At 42.1% G+C, this 25,422-nt stretch overlaps 4 protein-coding genes and 2 long non-coding RNA genes across 6 annotated transcripts; 1 reads left to right on the top strand and 5 right to left on the bottom strand.

Moving 5' to 3' along the window:
• Positions 1–8,981: 8,981 nt before the first annotated feature.
• LOC105685047 lies at positions 8,982–15,164 on the bottom strand. The gene is made up of 3 exons (XR_007278987.1): positions 14,687–15,164; positions 14,479–14,576; positions 8,982–14,390 (listed from the first exon to the last, which is right to left on the bottom strand). It is a non-coding gene; the product is annotated as an uncharacterized LOC105685047 (long non-coding RNA).
• An 897-nt stretch (positions 15,165–16,061) lies between these two features.
• Positions 16,062–16,816, bottom strand: LOC105685050 (chymotrypsin-elastase inhibitor ixodidin-like). The gene is made up of 3 exons (XM_012398853.2): positions 16,678–16,816; positions 16,518–16,612; positions 16,062–16,425 (listed from the first exon to the last, which is right to left on the bottom strand). Exons 1-3 carry the CDS (start codon positions 16,733–16,735, stop codon positions 16,297–16,299), a joined length of 282 nt encoding a protein of 93 aa, XP_012254276.2. The 5' UTR covers positions 16,736–16,816; the 3' UTR covers positions 16,062–16,296.
• LOC125501417 lies at positions 16,259–16,986 on the top strand. Its single transcript, XR_007278989.1, has 3 exons — positions 16,259–16,415; positions 16,499–16,743; positions 16,814–16,986. It is a non-coding gene; the product is annotated as an uncharacterized LOC125501417 (long non-coding RNA).
• LOC125501411 (chymotrypsin-elastase inhibitor ixodidin-like) lies at positions 16,979–17,771 on the bottom strand. Its single transcript, XM_048657162.1, has 3 exons — positions 17,647–17,771; positions 17,443–17,534; positions 16,979–17,356 (listed from the first exon to the last, which is right to left on the bottom strand). Exons 1-3 carry the CDS (start codon positions 17,711–17,713, stop codon positions 17,258–17,260), a joined length of 258 nt encoding a protein of 85 aa, XP_048513119.1. The 5' UTR covers positions 17,714–17,771; the 3' UTR covers positions 16,979–17,257.
• A 2,110-nt stretch (positions 17,772–19,881) lies between these two features.
• Positions 19,882–21,798, bottom strand: LOC125501409 (chymotrypsin inhibitor Ani s 6-like). The gene is made up of 3 exons (XM_048657138.1): positions 20,345–21,798; positions 20,163–20,257; positions 19,882–20,057 (listed from the first exon to the last, which is right to left on the bottom strand). Exons 1-3 carry the CDS (start codon positions 20,577–20,579, stop codon positions 19,977–19,979), a joined length of 411 nt encoding a protein of 136 aa, XP_048513095.1. The 5' UTR covers positions 20,580–21,798; the 3' UTR covers positions 19,882–19,976.
• Positions 20,593–22,968, bottom strand: LOC105685046 (cysteine-rich venom protein 1-like). Its single transcript, XM_012398850.3, has 5 exons — positions 22,821–22,968; positions 22,648–22,745; positions 21,970–22,570; positions 21,769–21,872; positions 20,593–21,707 (listed from the first exon to the last, which is right to left on the bottom strand). The coding sequence occupies exons 3-5, from the start codon at positions 22,019–22,021 to the stop codon at positions 21,585–21,587; spliced, it is 279 nt and encodes a 92-aa protein (XP_012254273.2). The 5' UTR covers positions 22,022–22,570; positions 22,648–22,745; positions 22,821–22,968; the 3' UTR covers positions 20,593–21,584.
• Between the last annotated feature and the right edge of the window lie 2,454 nt (positions 22,969–25,422).

The raw sequence follows: 25,422 nt of genomic DNA, 5'->3' as shown, positions 1-25,422 counted from the left end.
CAGGACTCTGAAACTACAATTTTCGCCAAGGCGTTTTTTTTTCTATTCATTTTTCTGTTGCAGATATTCTTGCTCAGCTTGCAGCCGGCTCGAGTTATGGATACGGGGATCTCCGTAAGCATGTGTGTATATTTTGTTGGAATATTTTCCGCACGGTGTGTGCGCAGAGTTCTATGTGTAGGAAGCACGAGGATTGCGGAGATTTTGGCCTCTCGCAGTCCGCCAGGAGTAGCGAAATCACTCCGCAAAATTCAAATCCGGAGATTGTTTTGCGAAATCAAGAAAAATGAGACCCTTGCGAGTCACTTGAAAAATATCAGCTTCCCCGAGCTAGCTTTTACACACAACAGCCTTTGCAGCAGTTCAATATGGTGAAACGGTGTAGGGTGATGCGTTTACGGTTAAATCACTTTTGTTCAAAGATGTCGTATTTTTTTCTCGTCAGGCCAACGTTTTCCCCCGTTTCTTTTTTCTTCTTCTATTCATCCCTTATTTCATTTTTTATATTCCGTCCATTTCTCACCTTTTTACTTTTCGGTGAAGCCTAGACGCCAACGATCGCTCGGTGGAAAACTTTTCTCTCCAAAGGAGCAACAAACCGTGAGAGTACGTATGAAAATATGAGACGACGACGATCGTCGTTTGCACAAGAAAGAACATATCGCGTAATATCGAACGAGCTCAACGACCATATACTCCTTCAATTCCATCGCCTCGTTTTGTTTTGCATATTCCCGCAGCACCCACCGATCTTGAAATATATATATCGTAGGTGTTCATTCATATTTACGTTCCGCGATCACGAGGAAATATAAATCATCGAACCGTTCGACGTACCGTGACCTCCTTCCTCCTTCGATTTTTTTCAGAACGCAAAACAAAGAACGGTAATTAACAAACTGCATTAGGGTAATTATTACTTGGGGGAAATTTCGTTCGTTCGTCGGCCCTCCTTCGTACGAACGAACTTGCCCCATAGCGACGCCGCGTGGATCGAATTCTAATTCCTTCGGTAATTGGGCGAAATTGCTTTTCTGCGGTAGAGCGAAACGAATAATCGAGCCTTCGTTCTAGGCCGGTCTCAGCTGGGAACTAACGGTGACTAACTTACGTCATCGCGTGACCTAGCTGAGAATTAAAGGAGAATTCCACGAAAATTGATTCACCCTTATCGAGGTCTAGCTTTCGGCGGAATAGGGAAAGACCTGAAAATGCGGGTCTTCCGAATATCGGCGTAATCCGTGTACGCCGTCATCCGCAATACGAGAGTTTTGTCGATAACTTGTTTTTCCTCTCACGATTATATAATCAGATTCCAAGAACGACGGGTAAAGGTGACATTTTTTGATCACCTTCGGCCGAGGATCGGGTGGACGGGGTCTTAAAACAGGCGCGAGGAAAAATGAGGAAATCCTTTTTTTGGATCCTTGCGCTGCGGGTCTCTTTATGGAGAGAAATCGTTCGGAAGCGCGTATAGCCCGGGGCTGGTCAATCAGTCAAGAAATCGAGAGGTGGGGCCGAAAAAGGATGTCAAGAATATCCGAGGGCTCCGAAGTTATGGGGAGACGAACAGTTTTCCAAAAACCTGGAGGGCGTTGGATCATTATTTTCACGGAAGGCGAGCACTCAATGGGTCGCATTCCTCGCGCCCGATCGGCAGTATCGCGAATCCAGTTCCTCGCTGATCCGTGTCTTACTTATTACCTCGCCTGCGTTACTCACCTTCCGAATGTCACCCATGTAAGATACTTTTGATCATTTTTTCTTGAATTTTTCCGAAACGATTTTCATTCGGCATGTGGCATTTTTTAACCTAACCCAAACTGCTCTTAAATTGAAGAAACAACAATCGAAATTTACTAGTCGTCCCCGGACAAGCGAGGGAAAAATTCTGTAAAAGGAGAATCCTCGAGCGTCCTTTTTCTTTTTCCCCCTACGTTCGATGCGCCAATCGTTCCCTATCCTAGCCTGACAAATGCCGGGGTTTCCACTCGCTCCGGATCGAAGTAGGTCCGTGTCGAATAGACCGGATATGCTCTTCTATGACGCATCGCGGTGCTTATCGTGAAGTATTGTTATCTTCGAATTGATATGTGGCACCGTCTGCCCTGGCTCAGCGCAATGATTTCCCAAGAACTCGGAGGTCGCTGCCTATTCCGTCCACGATTCTGATTGATATTTATCGATAATAATCTGCGGACCGCTTTCACAAAAATCCGCAAAGATTCGAACTGGAAATATGATAGCGCAGGTACAGGAGGGACGATATCATTCACTCTTTTGGATCTAAAAATTTGTCGATATTCGAGAAGAAATCGAATGAGAATTCGTTACCGTGATAATGACGCTCACTGATCGGAGTTTCGTGCGGTTTTGGATAATTAAAATCCGGTATTTTGGAATATTTATAGTTTTGCATTCATTATTCTACTCGGTGTTCTTTAGGAGTCACCTGCGCGAAAGATTGGAGACGTTGATACGTTCTTGTGTTATATTTATCTACCTCACTGTATTTCGCGTAGCGAAAATCATTCGTCATATTATACCGCACGGAGTCACATACTTGAAAAGCAATTTTCCTCGGTGATTTAGACGTACAATTTCATTTTATGGGGTTTAGAGATAGAGCCGTTAGGTTACGTTGCGCGTAAAATATCGAGCCAAACCAATATGAGGAACATCAATATAGTTATACGAAGCGAAGGAACGAACTGAAGAACAGTTACGAATATCGCGGAGCAACATTTTCTCCTCCGATACTCATATACGGGGTCTTCCACTTTTTCCAAGATATGTTTTAAACCTCAGAAACCATTATGCTCATACATGCTTAGAACACTTATTAACGCCAAAAGTCCAAATCACCGAAAGCTACGATTTATGATCAAAACTGCGGATTTCAACGTTTCCGCTATTTGCAGCGTGTCTGCCCCAGTGAACCCACGACAAAAAATTTGCTAATTTCGTGATGAACAAAATTCTTGACCGCCAAAACACGTCTTGAATATTTCAATTTCATTTTTTTCGAAACTCTCCATGTACGAACAATTTTTTTTATCAAATTTTCGATAATATTCCCATGTATTTTGATCTAAGGAATTCCAATCTGAAAGCCCAGTTCATCCATCTCCGAAATCGATCAAGTTATGGTCAATTTGTGGCTATTATAACGTGACCGTTTTAATACAAAGATATAAGTTGAATAACAATGATTTCAGGTCGGACAAAAAAATTGTCAATTATCGTGAGTTTGTAAAGTAACGAATAAATTGTTAGTCTCCTGTGCAGATTGTATAACATCGCAATGCTAGGAAAAAAAAAATTTATTTGGATTTTTTTTTTTTTTTTCTTAATGTACACTCGGTGCCTCCGTTTCTGAACTAAAGGTCCCAAGCTTTAGTATGGCCTAATGGACAGAAATGAACTCGCTCGGTATACCCTGAACCATTTAAATACTGAAATTTTCACATATATACTTTCTTAGACGGGTTTGCGGTTACATAGAATTCGCAGAAATACCGCAAAGGGATGCCGCCGATCAGGTGGATAAAAGGGGTGATTTATGAGGTGTGAACAAGATTTTTATCAGGTGATGACAGCTCGTCCGACACCTGCTAACAATAGGAGCAAGTAAATAAACGAGGACTGTGATTTCACACCTCATCACCTATTAAAAAGCCATAAATTATGTTCAAATTCCGGCACGTGCCGTAGGTCAAGATGCCCGAAGCACGTGCGAAAATAGGAAGTTCGCATTGGTTAATGCGAACTTCTTTTTGATTGGGTGAGCCGGAGCTTGACACCGAACTCCGCGCGGACTGCGTTTGCCCAATGATTTTTACATGTGGATTTTGGTGCGAGAAAGCCAGCGTGGTGGGAGCGCAAGACGTGAGGCGATACGCCGCGAAGCGGTAGAAAGACGAACGAGATAGAGAGCGCCCGAGTCCAGCCCGCTAAAATATGGAATCTCGGGCTACGTAACCCGCCATCACGTTTACCGTCGTATCTCGAGAACGAATGATCGGAATTTGCTGATGCATTGAAATTTTGAAGACGTCATTTCGTGGTCATGGATTTTGTTGGTAAATCGTAAATTGGAAATTTAGATTTGTAGGTCAATTTGATCGACGGATTCGTCTTTCTGGGACCAACATACATAACAATACCATATAAACCCCCAGTAAAAATAATGTCGATATATTTTACGAATTTTTGCTAGTCGTGATATCCTTGATTTTTCACTTTTTGGATAGGAAAAACCGCGATAACTCGATCAATTTTATAGATGGATCAATTTCGCTTTAAGATTCGGATTCCTGAGATGAAAATACATGAGACTACGGTAGAAAACTCGATAAAAAAATTGTCGAAACATCGAGAGGTTTGTGAAAAGTTCAAGACGCGTTACGGTGGGGGTCATGAATTTTGTTCATCAAATTTTTTAAGTCATGGGTTTACCGGGACAGACGTATTGAATACAGCGGAAACATAGAAATTCGCAATTTCAACCATTTCAAATATTACAGGTTTTTCCCCGTCCCGTGTTAAAGATCGGTATACATGAATAACGCAGGTTAAAATTTCCGAATGAATTCTCTGATTCGATTAGAGTAATTTTTTTATTCACTCCGCCTTGTTTCAGCCATGCCGAACGCGTGGGGCAAAAAAATTCATATCCATAAAGCGGAGAATAATGTTTCTTTTTTGGAGCCGAGTGGATTCGTGATCAATGTTCATTCAAACGAGATCCCCCGAAATATCGTGCGCTACCGGCGTACCTGACCCTCTTCAGATTTCGAGTAACGCCAGCCACGGGTTATATGTACAGTAATATAAATGGAAAAATGAAATCCTCCTTAATTATCGTCAACCATTCGAATAGCGACAACGGACTTTTAAAAATTCAAAACTCAAGTAACTTCCACTGACTCACAAACAAACACGTATCCGTTTTTAGACGCGAACTTCCGGCGCAGCTGGGATTCAGAGCTCCGAATCAAACCCAACTCTAACCAAATCATAACTTTGCCCTCTCCCGAACAAAAAGAATAAGAATGGAAAGAGAAGAGAAAAGAAAGAGGCTACCGACACGCCCTTTAATTTGCACATTATTTACCCCATCCAAACCCCATCCAAACCTCAACCCTTGTGCGAACCAAGACTTTTGTCATTAGATCTTTTTTTTTTTCTTCCTTATACATTCTTCGGTAAGTTTCTTCTCTGATTTTTTAAAGCCTGCGAAGCGAATGCGAGCCCTTACAACGGGGTAAGAAATTCCCTAATGGCTTTGAAAAGGGTTATTTTCGCCAAACCCCTTTGTGAGGGGCTGATCTACACCTGTACGATGTTTTTCCCCCTCCCCCTATGTATAATGTAACAAACTCGATGGCTCAGGTCCACGCGGGAAAAAGAAAACTCGTAAAGATCACTTATTATCTTATCAAGGAGCCATTTGATGCAATTAGCCGTTCTTCGAACACGTTCCGCGTTAAGGGCCGTCGCGAGTCGTGCTTGGCCCACTTTTATTTTTCATTCGCTTCATATACAGCTATATGCACGCACATATATTACATACCTATATCTACTAAAACTCGATGTAATTTAACCCTTCGTTTGACACGTGACCTAGAACTCGTATTTGTACAGATGGTGTTGCGCGGCCCCTGCACGTACAGTACGTACGTACGTACACACATACGCACATTACATGCAAAGATGCTTATTGTATATTCAACGCGCCATCTTTACTCTTTCAAAGTAATTGCATATAAATTGGCGTGTGTTTATATAGTTTGGTATTCCCCAGTATATAACGCATAACGAAACGAGACCCCCGCGTATCTCGCCATATTTCTTTCCTCGTCCCGTTATACCCCATGCCCAACCTCTCACTCTCTCGATCCTCGCTTCCTTTGTTGCCAGGAAATCGCATACATGTTGTTCGATTCGACCCAACAAACCTCGTTCGAATCGCGGTCCACCCGATTTCAAATTCAAATTTATTTCCATTTTCATTTAGATTTGTTTCTACGTCAATTTTTCGACATCGGTGCAACGTCTGATCAATGATCATACTCAATTAACACCGAAATCGAATAGTTCTGTAAATTGTCCAACGAAAAAGAATACATCATTCATGTCTATTGATGGGTAATTCCTCCGTAATACCGAACTCGAATTACTAGAAGTGAAAACGAAGTGACAGCGACGACCGTCGATCGATGGTTTCGGATCATCCCTTGGCGTTCGCGTTGCTTCGAGAGCAAACATTTGGGGGATTTTTATTTTTTTTTTATTTTATTTTAGGGTCGTGGATTCGTCAACAATATTCATTCCATAAGCGGTAAGATAAACAAATGAAGCAAAAACCGGGATAAATCCGCGTGGGGTTGATGATTTTAACGTGTTTTTTTTTTTTTTTTTTCGTTACTTTATGGTTTCCATTTTTTCATACGTGACGTACGCGAAGCGAGCGGGTATAATCGTGGTCGCGGAAACGCTGCCACGTAGGTATATTTTGTATGTAATTTCTGCGATTCGAAATCTGGCAGAATTAAGCCCGCAATACCATGTACTAAATATTTCTATACATATACGCACATATATGTATGCCGTATGTACGGACGCGATGGCTCCAGGCAGTAGGTAAAGAGCTTAACGATTTGAAAAGCCGTTAACTCGAGGGTGTGTTGTGCAGCTCGAAAATCTGTACATGTACACGTAACACAGCGAGTCTGTACGCGCACGAGTTTTAGTCAAAGCGGGATGCAAATGGGGAAGGATTGATCCACCCACAAAATGACCCCTCTACAGTCGCAGTCGTTTCGTATAATGAATTCCATGTATACATATATAGGTATATAGGTACGTGGGTAGGTTTACGGCTAGATACTTTCGATGTCGTATTACGGTTTTTTGGAGTCGCACGACTCCTCTCATCGCGCATTAGAATTCAAAGTATCGCAAATTTTCACGGCCCTCGACGTACGCACGCGTCTGTCCCTCTCTCTCTCTCTCCGTCCGACGTAGGAGAATAATACATACATCGATAATCGATCAATATTCTCGGCGTTGCAGATTTTAAAAAGTGGGCACGATGCCGCGACGCAGCGGCGCGATGGTCCGCCAGTGACCGAGGCGTAAAAAATGTGCAGGAAAAAATCTGCATACAAATGGTTCCATCAGAAAAGTTAACAGCTCCGGTTTCGGGGCTGTGATTTTTCTCCCCGCTTAGCCTCCGTGTACACACGTATACGTGTATACTCGCAGCCGGCCATCGTGATTGACGCGGGGCTCCCGCCAGCCTCCTACTCTCTGCCCCGTTTTCCCTTTTTTTTTTTTTCATCCCCCCGAAAAAGGCCCCAGAAGCTACCCGCGGGGTTTCCAGCTTCGCGACGGATAGTTCTATGTATGTACGTATATATAAAATTTGTTCCATACACTCGCGTAGCATCGGAGGGTACACTCGAATGTTGCCACCCCAGTCATTATTTCGGCATTAACGGGGGATGATTTCGCCCCATCGTACGGATTCCATAGTTTATTGGGTATTATTGCACGGCGAATGCCGCATCGCGGGCGCGCGTGTGTATACGGTGTAAGGATTTCTCATTTGAAATTATCTCGCGTTTGTCGTTCCCGCGATAAGAATATCAATCGATCGATCGATCGACGAGCGACGAGCGAATTGCGCGTTACGTGCAAGGCGCGTACGACGACTGTAGTTTAGAAATTTTCATCCGGAGAACCTTGACGCAAATAACAAAGTGCACGGCGGAAGTCGCGCATTTAACGCGGAAAATTGAAATCGATACGGACGGACGATAAATTCGCACCGCTGTGGAAACTGACAAATTTTATCTATTCATCACAAACTATACGCGCGTTGTACGCAGAGCGCGCGAACTCGCTCAGCGTACGATATAAATTTTAGTTATACTTTTTCACCCCTGATGGCTCGTTGTTCTACGTACACCGTTTTAATGCAACGTGTAAACGATGCGATGCAATGTTCATTATTTATCGCTCGACGTATACGCGGATGAAAATATTTAAAAAGTGAAAAAAATAAAAATAGCGGACGAACGGCGATCGGAGTCGCCAGTTGTTTGTCGGATGACCCAGCTGTCGCGGTTTCGCCTCGTAGAGATCCGCGCCGATGGGAAATCATCAATCGGTCCGCCGACAATTTCCCGGCTTCTAAATTGTCGACGGATCGCGTTTCCCATCGAATGATTTTTCAGATCGTCGCGGCCGTTTACTTATCCCTATTTAATCCACTCGCAACCTATGATATAACGCTCGACCGCTACTGGAAATAATATACCACACGGGTATGCAACAATTAGGATAATGGTGACGTTTGTAATTTATATAAAGTGAAAGATCGAATCTCGAGCCGTTTATAGCTCAGTGAAAGGCGGAAAATAGACGCGAAAATGTCAGCAACTCCGCACGTTTCCATTTACTTTTCACTACGTTCGTACGTACCTACATTATGAATAGCGTTGCAGTATACGCAAGTACGAGTGGTCAGAGCAAGCGAGCATGTACTTCGTTTTCGAATATCGGATGCGATCACCTTTGAGGAGGAGAGACATAAATTGCTGATAATTATTCGGGAGGAAAAAACACGAAATTTACCGAATTCCTTCGCAGATCCGCTAGGGAGTTTGCTACGCCAGTCGGCGAATGTGAGCGCCTACTTTTTATGTTAAATATACCCTATAAATTTTCGGATATGCATAGAACGTAGAACTATGCGGTACTTTGTCGAGATACTTTGCTGTATACGCTGACTATTACGATTTTTTGAGAACGTAGAATTACGTTTTTCTACCCATAAATTTGAAAGCAATGAAAATGATATTTTCGTTTCTTCGGGGAGGGGGGTGGGGTGGACGGGGGAGACACCCAAACGACCAATTGCAGATGACAAACGTTCGCGTATCGGACTTTCCACAAATCGATGCACGTGTAGATTAAGATAATACAAAATTTCTTTATCTTTATACAGGCTTACATTTGGTTCGCGTGTCCTATATGACTCGTCGGTTTTCGAACGGTGTTGGCTCGATATTCCGCATGAGAATTTATTCAAATTCGATAGTCCGCGGAGACCGAAGTTGCAGATTTTCGTTACTTTCAGTATTCTTCTTTCCAATGTACTTCCATCGGTGTCAGTGTCCACTAACGATCCGCGTATCGTCGTTATGACCTACTTTGTATTGGAAGTAAGCCAAAAAGTTGTTTGTCGCTGTAAAAAAAGCGACGAAAGATCCGTTGAACTCCTATTTATCTCTTTGGTTCGGACGAGCACGTGGCGAAAGACAATAGTGGCGAAGAGATCGCCGAAACTGGAAAAATTGACCGTTGACCGAAATGGGATCGGACTCGCTGCGGATGGCTTTGAATTTTATCAGTAGGTGAATCGAAGGGTCCGATCCCGCGGTGCAGGACGGGAATTCAGGTGTTCGACGTACAGGCGGATAGGTGCTGTCGCTTATTCGCAGGGTTATGAACTCGAACTAGTCCAAGGCGACTTATAGGCGCGCGTTGACGCGATGCATTATGCTGCGCCGTGCGCGCGTTGTACACCTTCGACTTCCATCTCTCCATCTCTGTAATATGAATTTTACACCGCAGGTTGAGAAAATATCACCGTAAGCTCGGACGTATATTATACTTAAATACCGAGCTTATCTACTGAATATCTAAACTACATAGGAAAATGATTTTACGATCGCGCTTTACACGACAACGTCGTATGTATAATGCAACTATATGTTTCGTGCTATCTGTCGCGGCACTCGGCCCCGTAGGTTGAATATACGTACATACATGGAATGCCTTAAATCGGCAGATATGGACCGAGATTCGAGAAACAACGGCGGTATAAATCGGATACACCGCCGAACCGGAACACCATTTCCCGTAACTTTCGTTGACTTTGTCAAAATTTGCGAAGCGGAAACTCAACGTTCGCGTCGTGTTATACTTTTCTTGCGTGGATCACGCGTGATTTATCCCCGTACTTGATCCGCGCGACCGTTATGAATATCGTGGATTAATCGAGTGCGGGAGATCGAAGATCACGCGATCCTCGACGAGATCTAATTAAAATGGTCCAAGGATAAAAATTATTACTTTCAGATCAGACCTCTGCGTTATTAACGTCACTTCAACGATTTATAGAGACACAGCTATAGATCACCGTACCTCTGTTCATTGAGGTTTTCTATCCGACTGCTACTCGACTCGCATAAATTTTACTACGAGTAAACGCACCGTTGCACTCGACGATTTTGTACCACGCCTTATCGGAGCTAATTTACACGCAATTTCTCCATAGATCCGAATACGCGGAGGATTAATTATCATCGACGGATGTAAAAAAATTGAGGTAGTAGCGGCAGTCGCGTAGCAGCGGGAGATTAGCGCTGCATCGCGGGACTTACATCACCAATTTATGAAACCTTGCGTAGGCGTGGCGTATGGTTACAGATCGTGTGCATGTGGAAAACTTGCAAAATATTAGGTACGTATAATGCGATCGTTTAACTCCTAGCTGCGGTATGAGCGCGCACCGATATCATCTACGTTGCTAACTGCAGCTGCTGCAGAAACTACGGGGAAGGGTGATATTGGCATGCGAGTGCAAGTTGATCCATCGTAAACTATAATATGTGCATACGTGTATTTTAATGCGTATGAAAACACCATGGTACGTACAGGCGAAGGTGAAACTCGTAACGTTGCAGGTTGTAAAATATGTCCGGCTGTACGGAGCGCGAGAAAAGTCTCATAATATCTAGCGGAACGAATGACCAACGAGACGCAATAAAGATTACGACACTTGACTCGGTATTACCGATCTTCCACTACTGACCAACGACAACTAAATTATTGTTGCGTTCTCGAATGACTTTGCCGCGAGGAATTGTAACGAGAATTCGGAACAATTGAAATCCTCGACGCGCTCGTGGAGATTAAACATCGCGGTGGTTCCACGTTTTGGATAGGTGGAAGTTTTTCCCAGTTTTACGATATCGCAGACGTACAGGGTGATATGTTGGGGATTGGTTTTTAGAGGATGTTCGTCTATCTCTTCAATTAATTTCCAATGGAAAGTAATAAAAGATTTTACGGTCTCAGACGAGTCCCTCCAGCGATCCGGCAAACTCTTACCACCCTCTGCGAGCTTCTTTGTTTCTCCACAGATGGGAGAAATCGACCGGCTATAAATTAAAGTTCATTTCTATCGGGTATAAGGGCATTGAGGAGACGACACTCGAATCTTATACATAGATACCTAGTTTGTATCGCGGTGCTCGTTGGATGACGCGTTTTTTTTTTTTTTTCGGTGTAACGAAACATGCGGATGACGAATGTAAACTTGGCGTGTATCTGAAATTCGGGTTGTACCCAACGTATCGCGGTAGAACGATAAGAAATTGGTAATGCGCGCGGAGACCATCGGGAGTTTCAAGTCGATTTGGTATGCAAGACAGCTTTACGGTTTTCGTGTTTATGGCGTGAACGCCACCTCGTTATTCAAAGTGGATTAAAATTTCGCGGCCATCCCTGAGGCAGTAAACTGTAAACCACTTGCACTTTCCTCAGCTGCAGAACCATTGCGTCGGCTCCGACACCCCGTAGTCAAAACGGGGGGATGGGGCTTACGTGTACTCGCGTTAAAACGCCTCTTTCATCAACTTAATCGTTCGAGACGTAAAAATCCCGGACGTGAATTTTTACAACGAAATTCTTATCGCACCTTACCTCACTCGCGAATCCGTCGAATTTTATGCAACGAGGCTTGACTTTTTATTCCGAGCCCGAACTATTCGAAAAATTCTCTATTCTCGGCTTTCGGAATTTCCAAAATTCTGAACCACGGTTCAAGATTCAGTTACGAACGATAACGGAATGAATTCGAATTTCATTTTTGCTCTTTTTCCCTTTCAAATCGATACTCCACGAGTATCGACTCGCGCTGTACGCCTACGGTCTGGCACACCGCAAACTAGTTGTGCATTTTTACTGCAGCCTCAGAGGCGTACGGCCCGATGGGAGCCTTAAGATTTCGCCTTTTCTGTCTTCTTTCACCAAATATTCTGTGTTCGCGACATTCGCTGTTCCGAATCGCACATGCGTTATTCACGGTCGTCATTCGGAGTGCAGGATCATTTTCAGATAACCGAGGCTTAATTTCGATCAAGTAGAAATTTAATTGAGCCCTGCCGTACGGGGAGTCGACGGCAAGTAGTAACCAGGCAACGTAAAAGCTATGCCCTTCCTATCGAAAACATTCCCCTCGGGGTCCACTTCAAAAGGTGCATTGTCTCTGGCCGGTAGCCGCTCTATTTTATCGGACAGGCACATTGAGGCAGTCGACCGGAAACTTGGACCCAAATATGCTCCGAATTTCGCCTCTACCCTGATAACAGTTTTGGTCAAACGGAAGCTGGCCGGCAACCGTACGGGACGGGTAGATAATTTCGCTGCCAGAATCCGCCTTTCAAAACTCTTTGATTTTTTTTTTTTTTTTGTTTGTTTTCAATTTCTCGTTTTTCTCTTTTTTCCTGTTTCCCTCGCACGTTTTCATTCGACTTTCTTTTCCACTTAGTCGAGCATATTTTTTATTTCACACGGTAAACGAAATCGCAAATTTAATTGCGTCCTGTCGCGAGATGATTCGGCTATCGGTGAACAAAACTGAATAAACAAACAAATAAAATAATAAACTTTTCGCGTATTTAATTGAAGAAAAATTTAGGGTAAAGTCGCGTCGAACAATAAAAATCATTAGCGGAGTTCTCCCACAGCTGAGCGGGTATAATAATGTGGGAATTGTAGGTTGAAAACGGGCGCGGGGACGTCGAGTACAAGGAGTGTACGAGGAACAAAACACTTTTCTGTAAGAAGACAGAAATTTTTTGGTCTCACAACGCGAACCGTCGTGATTAAAAACGACCAACAACAGCCGACTCATGAAATTTGGCTGTCGTTAGCCGATGAACGTTTATTCTATAGCAAACAAGTTTTAATTGGAAACGACGCGAGGGAGGGTGAAAATGCTCGTCAACTTTCGAATCCCATACATCGTACAGTATTTTAATTCGACTGAAATTCCGCTCCCGATAAAGAGATAATTCTGACAATGAGAGGGGTGAAAACGAATCGTTGAATCGAAAGAATACGATCGGAATTCTGGCCTAGCGCGTGCCATGTACGCGAACACCGTATATTCTTCTCCCCTGAAATAATTTTTTTGCCCGAAAAGAAAAAATAGATTCGGAACGAGGGCGGGGAGTGATTTTTAGTCGCTGAAATTGTTCGATAATTCGATCAAATCACGAAACACGGAGGATTGTGAGTCGCTCGAAGAAAAGCGCACCGTTGTACCATCGTTCGTTTGTCGATATTCATTCCGGGGAAGAAAGGGATGTGCAGAGCTCGTACTCTGCCGAAGTATAGGTATACGGTGTAGGGTGTACAGGGATCCTCAGATGCCACGAATGGTCGCTTTGGCAACATCTTGTCGAAACGATCGACACAAGGCGCGGAATATCCTCGTTTATTTCGTTTTTATTTCTGTTTATTTCTACAATATCCTTTCAGTGCCTACACATATTGAATATTAAGTCACGCTGACAATTTCCTTTGTTCCAACTTTCACCTGGACGTATTCAATTTTTCGTTTCGTTTCTTTTTTTTTACTTTATTTTTATTCACGTTTTTATATCTATTACGACGCGAGCCAAATAGCACGATTCTCCTGAATTACGACGCGATCGTTTCGCGTGCGCCGCTGAAATTGTATCGGTGGATATATCGAACGAGTTATCGGCGAGCGTCGTGTAATCTGAGTTTTCGAATTCCTACTTGGTTATAATTTTCGTTTGATATATAATGTGAAGTGCCGTTAAATTCTATTAACGACAAATTGCTTTATGACGAGCCCCAGTTTTGGAAGTTATACCGAGAGGCTCGGCTCATCTCACAGTTTTGGGGGAGTGTGATCCAGCCAAGTTATTAACCGCATCCTTAATTAATAAAGATATTCAGTCATGCGATTAATTTGACGTTTAGGTATGAGGCTTATATTAAACTACATCCTGCAGCTGCACGATCATATTACCCAAAGACTTCAAAGTAGTAATTCAATTTAATCATTACACCAGATGAACGAAATTTTTTCATTAATTATTCAATACGCGAGATCGGCGTCGTTATACTTATCCGTTAACGTCAAATTCTCCGATCGATTTGAACCTTCAACACGAGGATGCCTTTGGACAGTCCTCTTTTCTGACACATCTGTCAGTCCCATCGACGAGGTAAAAATCGGTATCACATTCGCAAAACACGGGTCCCGTACGGCAGAGCTGAAAAAAAAAAGATTTAAACTCGTCATTCGCGATGAATTGTTTCGAACGACGCTCGATCATTTTCTTCATCAATTGTGATAATTACAAAGAAACACGCGTGTGGATCGCCGCTGCACAATTCATCGCACGGTTCGCAATTCGTCGCCGTCTGATTTGGTGGGCAGGAAATCACCGTCTGACTAACTGGCGATCGAAAGAAAAGTTCAAAGAATATTTTCGAAGGAGCGGTGGACGGAAATCGTCGTTTTCGAGTTTTAAATCCATGGTGTTATTGTTCATTTTCGAATACTCACAGATGACGAGGAACACCCAAAGAACGGATGAAAATAAATGCGGAACTTTCATCTTGACGTTGTTTCACTTACTACCGCGAGATCTTCGAATGTGCTTCTTTTTTATCCTTCTTCGTTTGTCTGAATCCGGAGACTGAATGAATATATTCAGATAATATTTATCGATATGTATCACGATGGAGAATCGCTATTATTTCACCGCTACTTTATTTGGAAGTATTATACAATAACGTCTCAACCAACATTTGAAAAAAATCGAATTACCAATGATGAATGTATCCAGCGAATGATAAAATGGAGAAAAAAACGTCGGAAGTTTGAAATTTTCATTTTTGTTGGTCAAGATGTTATTGCTTAATACCCGGCAAGAAGCAAATGTGCAAATAATTTTACAGCAACCGTTTATTGTTCATTCGATTCTTCCGTTGTTGAACAAACAACTTGAAATGAAAATTGAATCAGGTAAAAACAATGTCGAGTGGATTTTCTTTAAAATTTAACAAACTTAACGTCTAGATGAGACCAATTTTAATTTCATCGTCACGATTCTTATCCTTTGTAACTTTATGTTCGGTCGTCTGCATTTCCGGGGATTGCGAAATAATCTGGCGGCAAAGTTCTGGTGCAATGCATCTGTTTGAATATTCCTTACTCCTCACGTATCCTTTTTTGCAGGAACATCCGGGTGTGCATATCTTGAATGATGAATCAAAGATCTCGGTATCAAAATAATCGCTCACATTTCGCACGGATAATTACTGTAATATAGTTAGTGCGGGTAAAATAATTTTTAGGATGGTTTTGTTACCTTTGTACAATATTGAGGGCCTTGTCCGCAGTACTGATCACATCCCTTGCATTCTAAACTAATTTCATTACGTGGACACGGATCGGCCGAACCACCTGTGGATTTTTTTATCAACTACATTAGTCAGTCCCATGTTGTTCGTTTTTTGTAACCAAAAGGAAAAACAACAAAAAAAAAAAATGACGCAACTTTTATCTTACCTGGAACGTATGTGCTGATTAAACCGAATAGGAGTGCGACTGCAATTATTTTCGACATTTTACGACTAGGTCTAAAAGTATTGTGGAAAAGAATTGTTGAGCAACAAGTTTTATAGGTTTTCGGGGTTTGCCCAGGTGTTTGAAAAGTCCTTCATCATTTACCGTGGCCGATATATGTAATTGACGTTTATTATTAAATATTTGGTCGTCTAAAAATACAGTTCTATCATAGTTCAACATATCTATGCTTCTATCACTTTGTTACATGGTGATAAAAAAAATTTCGTATCGTAACTTTTCCCCCGAGTCTAGATAAAAAAATATAATCAATAGAAGAGGGAGGGGGTCAAATACTCCAAGTTTTTTGTTTGCTCGGACATTTGAAATTTATTATGTAATCGAATTTTTTATACATAAAAAGAGAAAATAGCTTTGGATAATTGGTCAAGAATCCAACTCGTCAAGTCCTCGATCGAAACCAATTTCTTCATTCGATCGGAGTCTCATCGAAGAGTGTAAATTCAACAATTGATACCTCCCTTGGAAATCGTATGGATTTGCGTGATCGGAACTTAAGTCTTTGGAAACGTCTTCTCTGGATCCTAATGACACGGCTTCTTGGGTCCATATGCTAATCTTCTGTTACACTCTCTTTGAGAAATACATCCGGGTGAAGAGGTATCCCTGGTTCTCACGTAACCATCTATACAGGAACATCCTGGTACGCATTGCTTGAGGTTCAGAAAAAATGAAAAAAAATTCATCGACGTTAGAATGAACGATCCTTTTTTTTTGGTATTGCAGAATTTTCGGTTGAACTTACCGCTGTGCAGGACATAGGAGGACTCCCGCAGGTTTGATCACATCTCATGCACTGCAAATATTCCTGATTAGGTGGACACGATGGGCTCGCACCACCTGTGGATTAATTCGTGAGATCATTTAGCGAGTATAGTACAAATTGACACACTTGACATTTTTACCTTCAGCTATGGCGCTGATCGAAACGAAGAGAAGTACCGCCGCGAACAATTTCAACATTTTCTAAGGTTGGCTGAAAATCATGTGCACAATACTAAGTGGCGAGAGCTTATATACCTGATTTCTCGTTTTCCCCAGCTGTTTACAGCGTTCTCGCTCGTTTACCTCGTCCGATATACGTGCGTTATCAGCAGCTTTCGTTCATTATGCACGATGCACTTCGATGTGCATAAACGTTTAACGGTCGCAAAGTTTATCTTTGAGATATTTAAATCAATACGTGTACAGCAATAAAACAACGAGTTCACCGACGGGTATGAAGATTTTTTTTATTTTTACACACAGAAGAATCGCGGTAAAATTGACACGATACAAATTTCATCGGTTACTTTTCAGCAACCTTTGGCCGAAGGAGAAAATTCTTCTGTAATAACAATTTGGGGTTTGGCGAGTAGCACCGAGAAATAAGCTCATGATTTTCACGTAGAGGTTGTGAGCTGAAACTTTGGTCTCGAGGGATGAATAGAAGGTGTCGTGTAGGTAGGTCATTTGTGGCAGGACTCTTTGATTGTAGACTGTAACTCAACCACTCGGGTAATAAGGGCAGCATTTTTCGGGTACGCAGCGATTGTTGCAGTTACGTCTGTAACCTTCCTTACACATACACCCTTTTTTACATTCCTGAAAAACAAAAATTTAACGTTAGACCCTACCGTGATTAACACTCGATATTTCTACATTGAATCATTTCGACTGGTTTTACTTACATCGGTACAAGGTTGAGGTTCTTCGCCGCAACGCAACTCGCATGTTCCGCAATCGTACCATCGCTCACCCTTGTCACAACAGTGGTCGTCTTCTGAAAATATTTACTCGGTTACGCAGATATTGCATACACGTAGAATTTTCTAACGATGCCGGTAATTGTACAAATTATTCATAGAAATTTCATGAAAACTCAAACAGCTTACCATGCTCCGTAGCGTATGTCAAGCAGACGAAAAAGAACAGAACAACGGCAAATCGCAACATAATCATGATTGTGTAATAATCGGCGTAACAGTAGCTCGATGACTGATAACAGAGCTCGAAATCGATACTATATACTTGCTAATCTGAGCTTATTCAGCTGGACGATGGCGATTTATTTATTTCCTTTGTATTACCTGTTTGAGGAAAACAAGAATTTCCGTATTGCGCCTTGATGATAATAGTTAACATGTTATTGTCGATGATCCAGCATGCGGGAAACCAAGGTAAAAAACGACGGACAAATTATTTGAATCTTATCGTTTCGCGGAGGATTGGATGTTCGCTTTTCGGTACACCTTCTCTACACGCACACCTTGAACGATGGAAATAGTTCCTCAACGTCAAGTTCTTGTATCGAATGTCGAATTGATAAAACACTCGTCTTACCTGCCGCGTAGATACAGTATTTAATTTTTTCAAGTCTTATGCGCGAAACTATTCGGCGTATGCTCGTATAGCTTAATTTCTGAATTTTTTCAAGCGTTTCTCACGACACCGATCGTTTGCTCAAGCGAAGTTAGGCGATCGGCATTTATCATCTATGCGGATGTTTTTCAGAACCGAATCGAGGCTAAATTAAGCTTTTCTGCAGAGCAACAGGTGAGATTGGGTTGGATGAATAATTACAGACTCATCGCGCTATTTAACGTTCAATTGTGTTCATTTCATTTTAATTGTTACAGGCGTTATAATTGGAATGACGATCCGAAATTCAATCGACCATAGGAGTAGAAGAATTAAGCAGTCGGGCAGCATTTTTCGGGTACACAGAGCATTTTATTGACACGCTTGTAATTCGGTAGACAGCCGCACCCTGGTTGACAAATCTAAAAAAAAAAGAACGTTAGATCCTGCCCAGTGATTCCCCGACGGTTTTATACTAACAGCGGGGCAAAATATGGGTGGCCCGTTGCAGTTTTGGTCGCACGGTTTGCAAACATTCGGGCCGCCGTACCATTTCGCGCCTTTCCCACAATTCTTCTCAGCTGGAAGTATGAATGAGATCTTCAATATCGTTAGTAAGGTATACCGTATCGGCATCCGAGCGGATATTTGAATATCTCTTTTATATCCATTACTTATCGAGATCCGAGATAAAAACACGAACATGGATGAAAATTCTTACCATCGTCCGTGGCGCACGTCAAGGAAACGAATAAGAAGAGTGTAACAACGGCGAATCGCATGTTGTCGATGGTCTATGTTTCGAAGGAAAAGTTAATTCTTTTAGTGACTCGAAATGAGTTTCAACGTCGGTACTTATTTATAGTTTAGTACAAGATTATTCAGCTGTGTTGATAAATTGTTGTTGTCTTTTTATATAAGATGGTACGATCGTGGAAGGGGATGATATATTTATCTTGCGCCACGACGGGGATAACATTGTTCAACTCTCCAAACTCTCCGCAGGACTGAGTGAATGCATGACTAATCAAATTATTCGAACTCTCTTTATTTGTTATTACGACATCAATTGTTTGTTAGTTATCGAATATTATGATACCGCAAAATTTGACGATTCAGCAACAGTCTTCCTCAGGTATACAATTTTCGCACTTATCGCGAACGTAGCCTTTTTTGCAATAGCAGCCCACTCGACACACCTGTAAAAAAAGAAATCAGATAACGTCTAAAAAAGTTGATGTACATCCAACTCGTTGATCACTTTTGTTGCCTTCGTCTGTGCAGTGCTTACCGCGGTGCAAATTGGATTAAGATTGTCGCATCTCCTGTCACACGGTGCGCAATCCGACCATTCTTCGCCACTCTTACACTGGTCTCCACCTGGAAATTTGTTCGTCGCATAATTACCGGTGCATACGGTGAATTCTATTCGATGATCACGTACTACTTACCATTGGTGTAGGCCAACGAAGACAGAAAGAGCAGGACGATCGCCAAACGCAACATGTTTGAGGAATGAAAGTTCCGTTTGACGATACAGCGTTCCAATATCAACCTTTATACCCATACTATCCGGCTTTTGCGTAACGAAAAAGTTGCGGAAATTTGCTTTACGTACGTACATTCCGTTTACATTAACGTCATTTTGCTTTGACCAATAACAAGTGCACTTTCCACCTATTGGCTTATCATCTGGGACACTAATATCTAGTTTTGCGATTGAAATTTACTCAGGAAATAACGGGGGATATAAATATTTGTACTATCTCTTTTTTCTTTTCATGATTTCTCTTTATTGCGTTGTTATTTCATATTTTTATCGGCCAATCGGACTGGCGTAAAGAAATTGGAACGATGCTTCGAATCAGCACATGTACTGTGGTATGCATTGTTTGTTGTAATTTCGGACGTAGCCCTCTCTGCAGTAGCATCCGATTCGGCATTGCTGAAAAGAAAAGAAATAAAAAAAAAAAAAGGAAAACATTTTTATTATTTCAAGAAGTATGGAATAATGATTTTTTTTTTTACTATACAGCTATTATTATTTTACTTTGGTGCAAGCTGGATCAAGATTATCACAGCTCTTGTCACACGGTGCACATTCCGAATATATTTCTCCAGGAGCACAGCGCGGAGGTCTTCCGCCTGAAAATATTATTTCAATAATTATTTGTCGTTCGATTTCATTCGATTTCTACAGTGAAAACTTGCGCTATTACGCTCGAGGGTTACCTGCTGGTACTGCGGCGTACGTCAGAGAAATGAGTAGGAACACTGTCAAAGTAAATCGCAACATGTTGGAAATCTTTGTGTCGCCACTTATTGTGCCGAACCATGGGAGTTGCATTTGGTATTTAAGCAAGACTAATCTAGGCCAGGAATAACCTGGTACCCGCTTATTTATCTCGTAATTGTAAAACTCGAATGAATTCAATGCATTATCACGAATAGTTCTGGTTTTTAGCATTCAAATCATGATATTTGCAATGTTGTTCGTTTATTTATTTTCTGTTTTTCATTTACATATTTTTTCAATTGCGATAAATTTTTTACGATGTTTCATTATCTGCGTCGTTCTATTTTTGGAATTATTGGTAATATTCGAAATTGTGTGGAAGTAAAACTGGAGCGATATTTTTCTACGGAATTGAAATTATGGGAGGAAAAAATCTATTTCAGAAATTTTTCTATTCTACAATGATTCAATGACGTTCATTTCGATGACGGCGTGAAGAAAATGGTTGGCGTGAAATAATGGTAACGCTATCTAAAAATTTGTATTTGAATTCACACGTGACACGGAGGAAAAGGTACGATAATTCTTTTTGCGACGCAAAAGTTGCTTGGAAATAATAGTCTGCGGTATAACAGCTGTATAATTTAGACCAAATATGTATGGGAAACGTAGGCATTCTAAAATGTCATCGGATTAAATCTCACCAACCAAAAATAAACCACTTACGAGCTTCTTCTAGTTTTACATGTATACGCAATAACGATCATTATACGCTCGTCTATTTCGCGCGCGTCAATGACACCTCGGATGAATAATATTCACGAGCGTTTACACGTTTGCATAGATATACAGGCAAATATTTGCGTGACATCAGCCTTGCAGCGATACCGTACGTACAGCGAGTCAGGTGTAAATGCGTATACATATATAAATGAGATACGATATCGCTTCACTCGGTGCTCTAGTTACCTCCAGTTTCTACGAAGGCGCAGTTTCAAGTTCATTGTCGTCGATTCAGCGCCATTTATAGCTACAGACGCAATAAACACGGGATCGAGAACTGCTTATGTTTAATATTCAACAGCTAGAATGTATTCGTTTTACTTGAAAATACGCGTTCAACAGGTGAAAATGTAGCGTCGTAGAGCGTTGCACGTTCACTCGTTGATTTGTTGCTGAAAATTAAGCGAGATCCGATATCGCGCGACTCGCTTCCGATCTTCAAAATTCCGATTGTCAAATTGTAAGCCGGCGATCCTTTTCCATCGAGCACTGCGATGGGCGAACGCATCTTTTCGAACGTTCGTCCCTCACGAGACCAGATTTACAAACGCAGGATCTCTTGCACCCCTGAAATATCTGTAATGAAAATCAGACGTGACAGAAATCGAAAGAATCTTGATCGGGACTATTCACTGACCGAGTTTGGTTCTTTACAGGTGGGGCTCGGATCCGTGCAGGTCGGGTAACAAGCTGGTGCGCAATTACTGTATTCCTCTCCGATGGTGCACGGCGATTGGGCTCCTGCAAAAAAATCCGAATTTTTTTCTCGTCCAATTACTTTAGTTCACTCATTTCTGTATTTTTGGGGAAATGAGAAAGTAGAATACGATCAACTTACGGACTGCGTAAATCAAGCAAACGACCAGAAACAGCACTACGATTTTAGACATCCTCACACCGTCATTCGATACGACGAATGATCCGCGAATTTCTTCACGCTATCATTTAAATACCTCGGAAAATTAACCTTGCCGATGTGTGTGACCTTGACCCATTTTTCATACCGTACGTAAGAGGTATGGGTATGCTCCGAATCGTAATTAATTTACTACGATGAAAAGAAAACATTGAGTCAATATACCCCACCTTCTTGATTACGAGTAAATACGACCTCGTACGAAAAAACTGCACTTCCATGTGAAATTAACTTGTCGCACGTTCGTACCTTCCGTTATCAAGTCCGACTTTGAAAAGTGAATTCAACGAGTTATACACACGCCAGTCGGGAAATATTTGTATTTATTTGTGACTAAAGATCATTATTTCGTTACAGTTGGACTTGGATTAATCGAAATACAAGTGGAAATGTAGCGCTGACGAATCGTGGATTTTTTTCACCATGTCAAACCAGTGAATGCGCAGAAGAAGAAAGGCACGCATTTTTGTAACTTTTCATTCCATAGGTATGGAAACGGGCAGAAACAACCTGGCACGCATTGCTGGAAAAAAATTCGAATCAGAATAGGAGTAATAACGACGGCATACCGAAGTATTTTTCAAACACTGGAATTCTGACCTTGAGACAAAATCTTAGGGGATTTTGGCAATCCGCTGGACAAGCCGATCCGCAAGGTAGCCATACCTTTCCGGGTTCGCAATCGGTTTCATTTGAACCTGCGGGAGGCGAATATATCGATAAACTTTCCAGCCAGACGACGAGTGAGAAATTCGGAAAACTCTTTCACTTACCGGCAGCTCGAGCAACTGTGCAAAAGATTAAGATTATCGTTATTACTTTCCAAGACATTCTGATTACGTCTGTTGAATGCACTTCTTCGACTCAGCCTTTTATACATCGTCTCGTGCAATTATGACCCGGGCGAAAGGTTTCCTGGAACTTTTGACGATAAAAAATATGATAAGCTTTGGCTATAACGCGTCATCGAATTTACGTTCAACACTTAACTATACCAAGCGACATTTTACCAATTTACTACCGGACTGTCATCCACCGTATCAATCGGCCGATGTTCTTATCGTAGGAAATATGAATTACTTGAACAAAATGGAAAAACGAAACAAAAGTTAGCGAAGAAGAATGAATGGAATCATAATCGCACTCGAGCACCTAATTATCCCGTTATTTCTTTTGGGAAGAAATCACCTGACTCACAATCGGAAAGGACAAAGAGGCTCGAGGAGCGGCATATAGTGGGAAACTAGGTTCCACTTTGTCAACGTAATCCCGGTGATCAATTCGGACTTCCTTCCGAATCCGCGTTTGCTTTTAGGCTAAATGCTATTTGGTCGCCGCTAGTATCGCGGAAGAGTGAATCAGTCTTTTCCCGGTTCTTGCCTCGGTAGGTTTATACGACGGCGGTTGAAATACAGACAAGAATGTCGCCGTGGACCCAAGGAAAGTCCCGCGCCGCCCTTATAGCCGTTTCCTCGAAATTGAATTTCCTGCGGTCAAACGCAATATATTATTGGTCACTTAGCGGAAGGCCGTACCCTCCCCCGACTTCCATCGCGCCCCTCGCTTCACGCTGACTTTACCTTCAATCGTTCAAATTAACTTATCAATTAGGTTTCGTCGACGGTATACAACGGGAATCATTAGAAATCTACCATTCGCAGATTTCAAAGAGTACGAAACGCATCGCTATCGCTAACTTTCGGGTATCTCCGCGGTAAGAAAGACTTTGAATCACCGTTAATTCGGTTTAGATATAATTTGTTGATGCGTTACGCGAGCCTGTAAAGCTTTCCATGGATTCTATTTATCCATCTCGCGCTTAATCTCGTTTAGAAAGTGAACCCTCCTCTGATCGAGGCTAACGATCGCTTAATCTAATATAAGCTTGATTACAATTTTCAGGTCACCGGGTTAATCACAACCGGCATGTAGGGGCTAACTTCGCAGCCGACCTTCTTATTATTATCGAAAAATGCTAGAATGAAAATCATCCGACTTGTTACCTTCGGTTTGAGATATTTCTCATCGCGTCGCTGGTGTTTCTTTTTTTTTTCTTCTTTTTTCAGCGATTCGAAGATGAAGATGATTGAAAAATAGCGGATTCCCGACGGTCGTTTTAACAGAAAACACGCGGGGATGGTCGTATGACGCAACGGTTGGGCCATAACGCACCCCGGTGGTATTACTTCCCGAAAAAAAGTAAAAGCTTGACAATAATACAACGCGTAGGATGGGTATATAGAGAAATACGGAGGCTTAATTACTCGGAAAACTCGGCATGCAATCTCGACGGTCCCCATTGTCTCGCCTCCTATTCATCCTTCTTCTCTCCCTCAGAATCTATCTTCTCAGCTCCCCTCGTCGCCTTCGGCCTTCCTCGTCCCGCGCCTCGACAACCCGCTTCGAAACCATTCGCGGACGGCGTCGTGTCAGTCGGTGACAACGGAAAACTCAATTGGCGAAGATTCTGCAGCAAGGGGCGCGGTACGAGGTGCCCGCGACGTACCGCGCGATTCCTTCGAGTTTACTGCGGAGTTTTCTGCAGACGAAAAAAAAAAAACAACAAGAAGAAGAAAAAAAAAAGAAAAAGGAACGGTGGTACCAGCTTCCCCCTTTGTTGCGGAATCAAAAGGGGGACGAGAGAGAGCCGTATCCTCGAACCTGGCCCACTGACCCGATCCGACGTCCAATCAACGAGGGAGAAGAAGAAGGGAAAAAAAAAATACATAAAAGGTTGGCGAAGTCAACGAAAACGGGGAAAACTTCTCCGCTCTCGAACGGCGAAAGGCCGAACAGACGAAATTGGCTGTTAGCGACTTTTAATGCGATAGTTAGCGGAAAAGTTTCAGCCGTTGAGCTCGGCGTTTAGGTGACGAATTTAGTTGTTTACACGTTTTCACTAACATATTTTAACCGAACTTTGATCGCTCGTCGTTTATTACATCTGGAGCGAAAGTGTACAAATAACTCGCGACGTACCGAACGAGTTGTAATTATATCGGAATAATTATTCGCAGCGAAGAAGGTCGATTCGAGGGATGGTTTGTTTTTCGAGGTTCTCCTTCGACAAATTTAAGCGGTAATTTCGAATCGGTAATGCGAGCGACACAGTTTTCCCGAGTTCAAATGAATCTCGCAAGATGTGTTTTAATCAACGAGCAAGATAAACTGTTTCAGCAATTTCGTTTAGAAAATCGTTATTCAACGTTAGGCTAACTCGTTATAGATCTATTAACGACCTATTCCATTTACAAAAGTCCAATCAATGTGCAATTACTGCTCTATCTCATCTCCTCGGGAGATATTCTCGTCTGAGAGCGGGAAGATTGGAGTCGCCCTGCTCCTGAGAAACGTGATTTCGAAATTCGGGAAAAA

Source organism: Athalia rosae, chromosome 1, assembly GCF_917208135.1.
Source record: "Athalia rosae chromosome 1, iyAthRosa1.1, whole genome shotgun sequence".
NCBI classification, from domain to species: domain Eukaryota; kingdom Metazoa; phylum Arthropoda; class Insecta; order Hymenoptera; family Athaliidae; genus Athalia; species Athalia rosae.
This window is presented reverse-complemented; position numbering and strand designations above follow the sequence as displayed.

What these genes read in the sequence shown, in the direction of transcription:
- LOC105685046 (XM_012398850.3), bottom strand. Translation starts at nt 22,021, where the DNA reads ATGTCTAAAATCGTAGTGCTGTTTCTGGTCGTTTGCTTGATTTACGCA. An exon ending in TTGCTTGATTTACGCAGTCC is followed by an intron (nt 21,873 to 21,969) that starts GTAAGTTGATCG and finishes ATTTTTTTGCAG; the next exon opens with GAGCCCAATCGCCGTGCACC. An exon ending in CCTGTAAAGAACCAAACTCG is followed by an intron (nt 21,708 to 21,768) that starts GTCAGTGAATAG and finishes TTTTCATTACAG; the next exon opens with ATATTTCAGGGGTGCAAGAG.
- LOC125501411 (XM_048657162.1), bottom strand. Translation starts at nt 17,713, where the DNA reads ATGATTATGTTGCGATTTGCCGTTGTTCTGTTCTTTTTCGTCTGCTTG. An exon ending in GACATACGCTACGGAGCATG is followed by an intron (nt 17,535 to 17,646) that starts GTAAGCTGTTTG and finishes AAATATTTTCAG; the next exon opens with AAGACGACCACTGTTGTGAC. An exon ending in AACCTCAACCTTGTACCGAT is followed by an intron (nt 17,357 to 17,442) that starts GTAAGTAAAACC and finishes TTTGTTTTTCAG; the next exon opens with GAATGTAAAAAAGGGTGTAT.
- LOC125501409 (XM_048657138.1), bottom strand. Translation starts at nt 20,579, where the DNA reads ATGCTAAAAACCAGAACTATTCGTGATAATGCATTGAATTCATTCGAG. An exon ending in GTACGCCGCAGTACCAGCAG is followed by an intron (nt 20,258 to 20,344) that starts GTAACCCTCGAG and finishes TAATATTTTCAG; the next exon opens with GCGGAAGACCTCCGCGCTGT. An exon ending in TTGATCCAGCTTGCACCAAA is followed by an intron (nt 20,058 to 20,162) that starts GTAAAATAATAA and finishes TTTTCTTTTCAG; the next exon opens with CAATGCCGAATCGGATGCTA.
- LOC105685050 (XM_012398853.2), bottom strand. Translation starts at nt 16,735, where the DNA reads ATGTTGAAATTGTTCGCGGCGGTACTTCTCTTCGTTTCGATCAGCGCC. An exon ending in GATCAGCGCCATAGCTGAAG is followed by an intron (nt 16,613 to 16,677) that starts GTAAAAATGTCA and finishes ATTAATCCACAG; the next exon opens with GTGGTGCGAGCCCATCGTGT. An exon ending in CTCCTATGTCCTGCACAGCG is followed by an intron (nt 16,426 to 16,517) that starts GTAAGTTCAACC and finishes CTGAACCTCAAG; the next exon opens with CAATGCGTACCAGGATGTTC.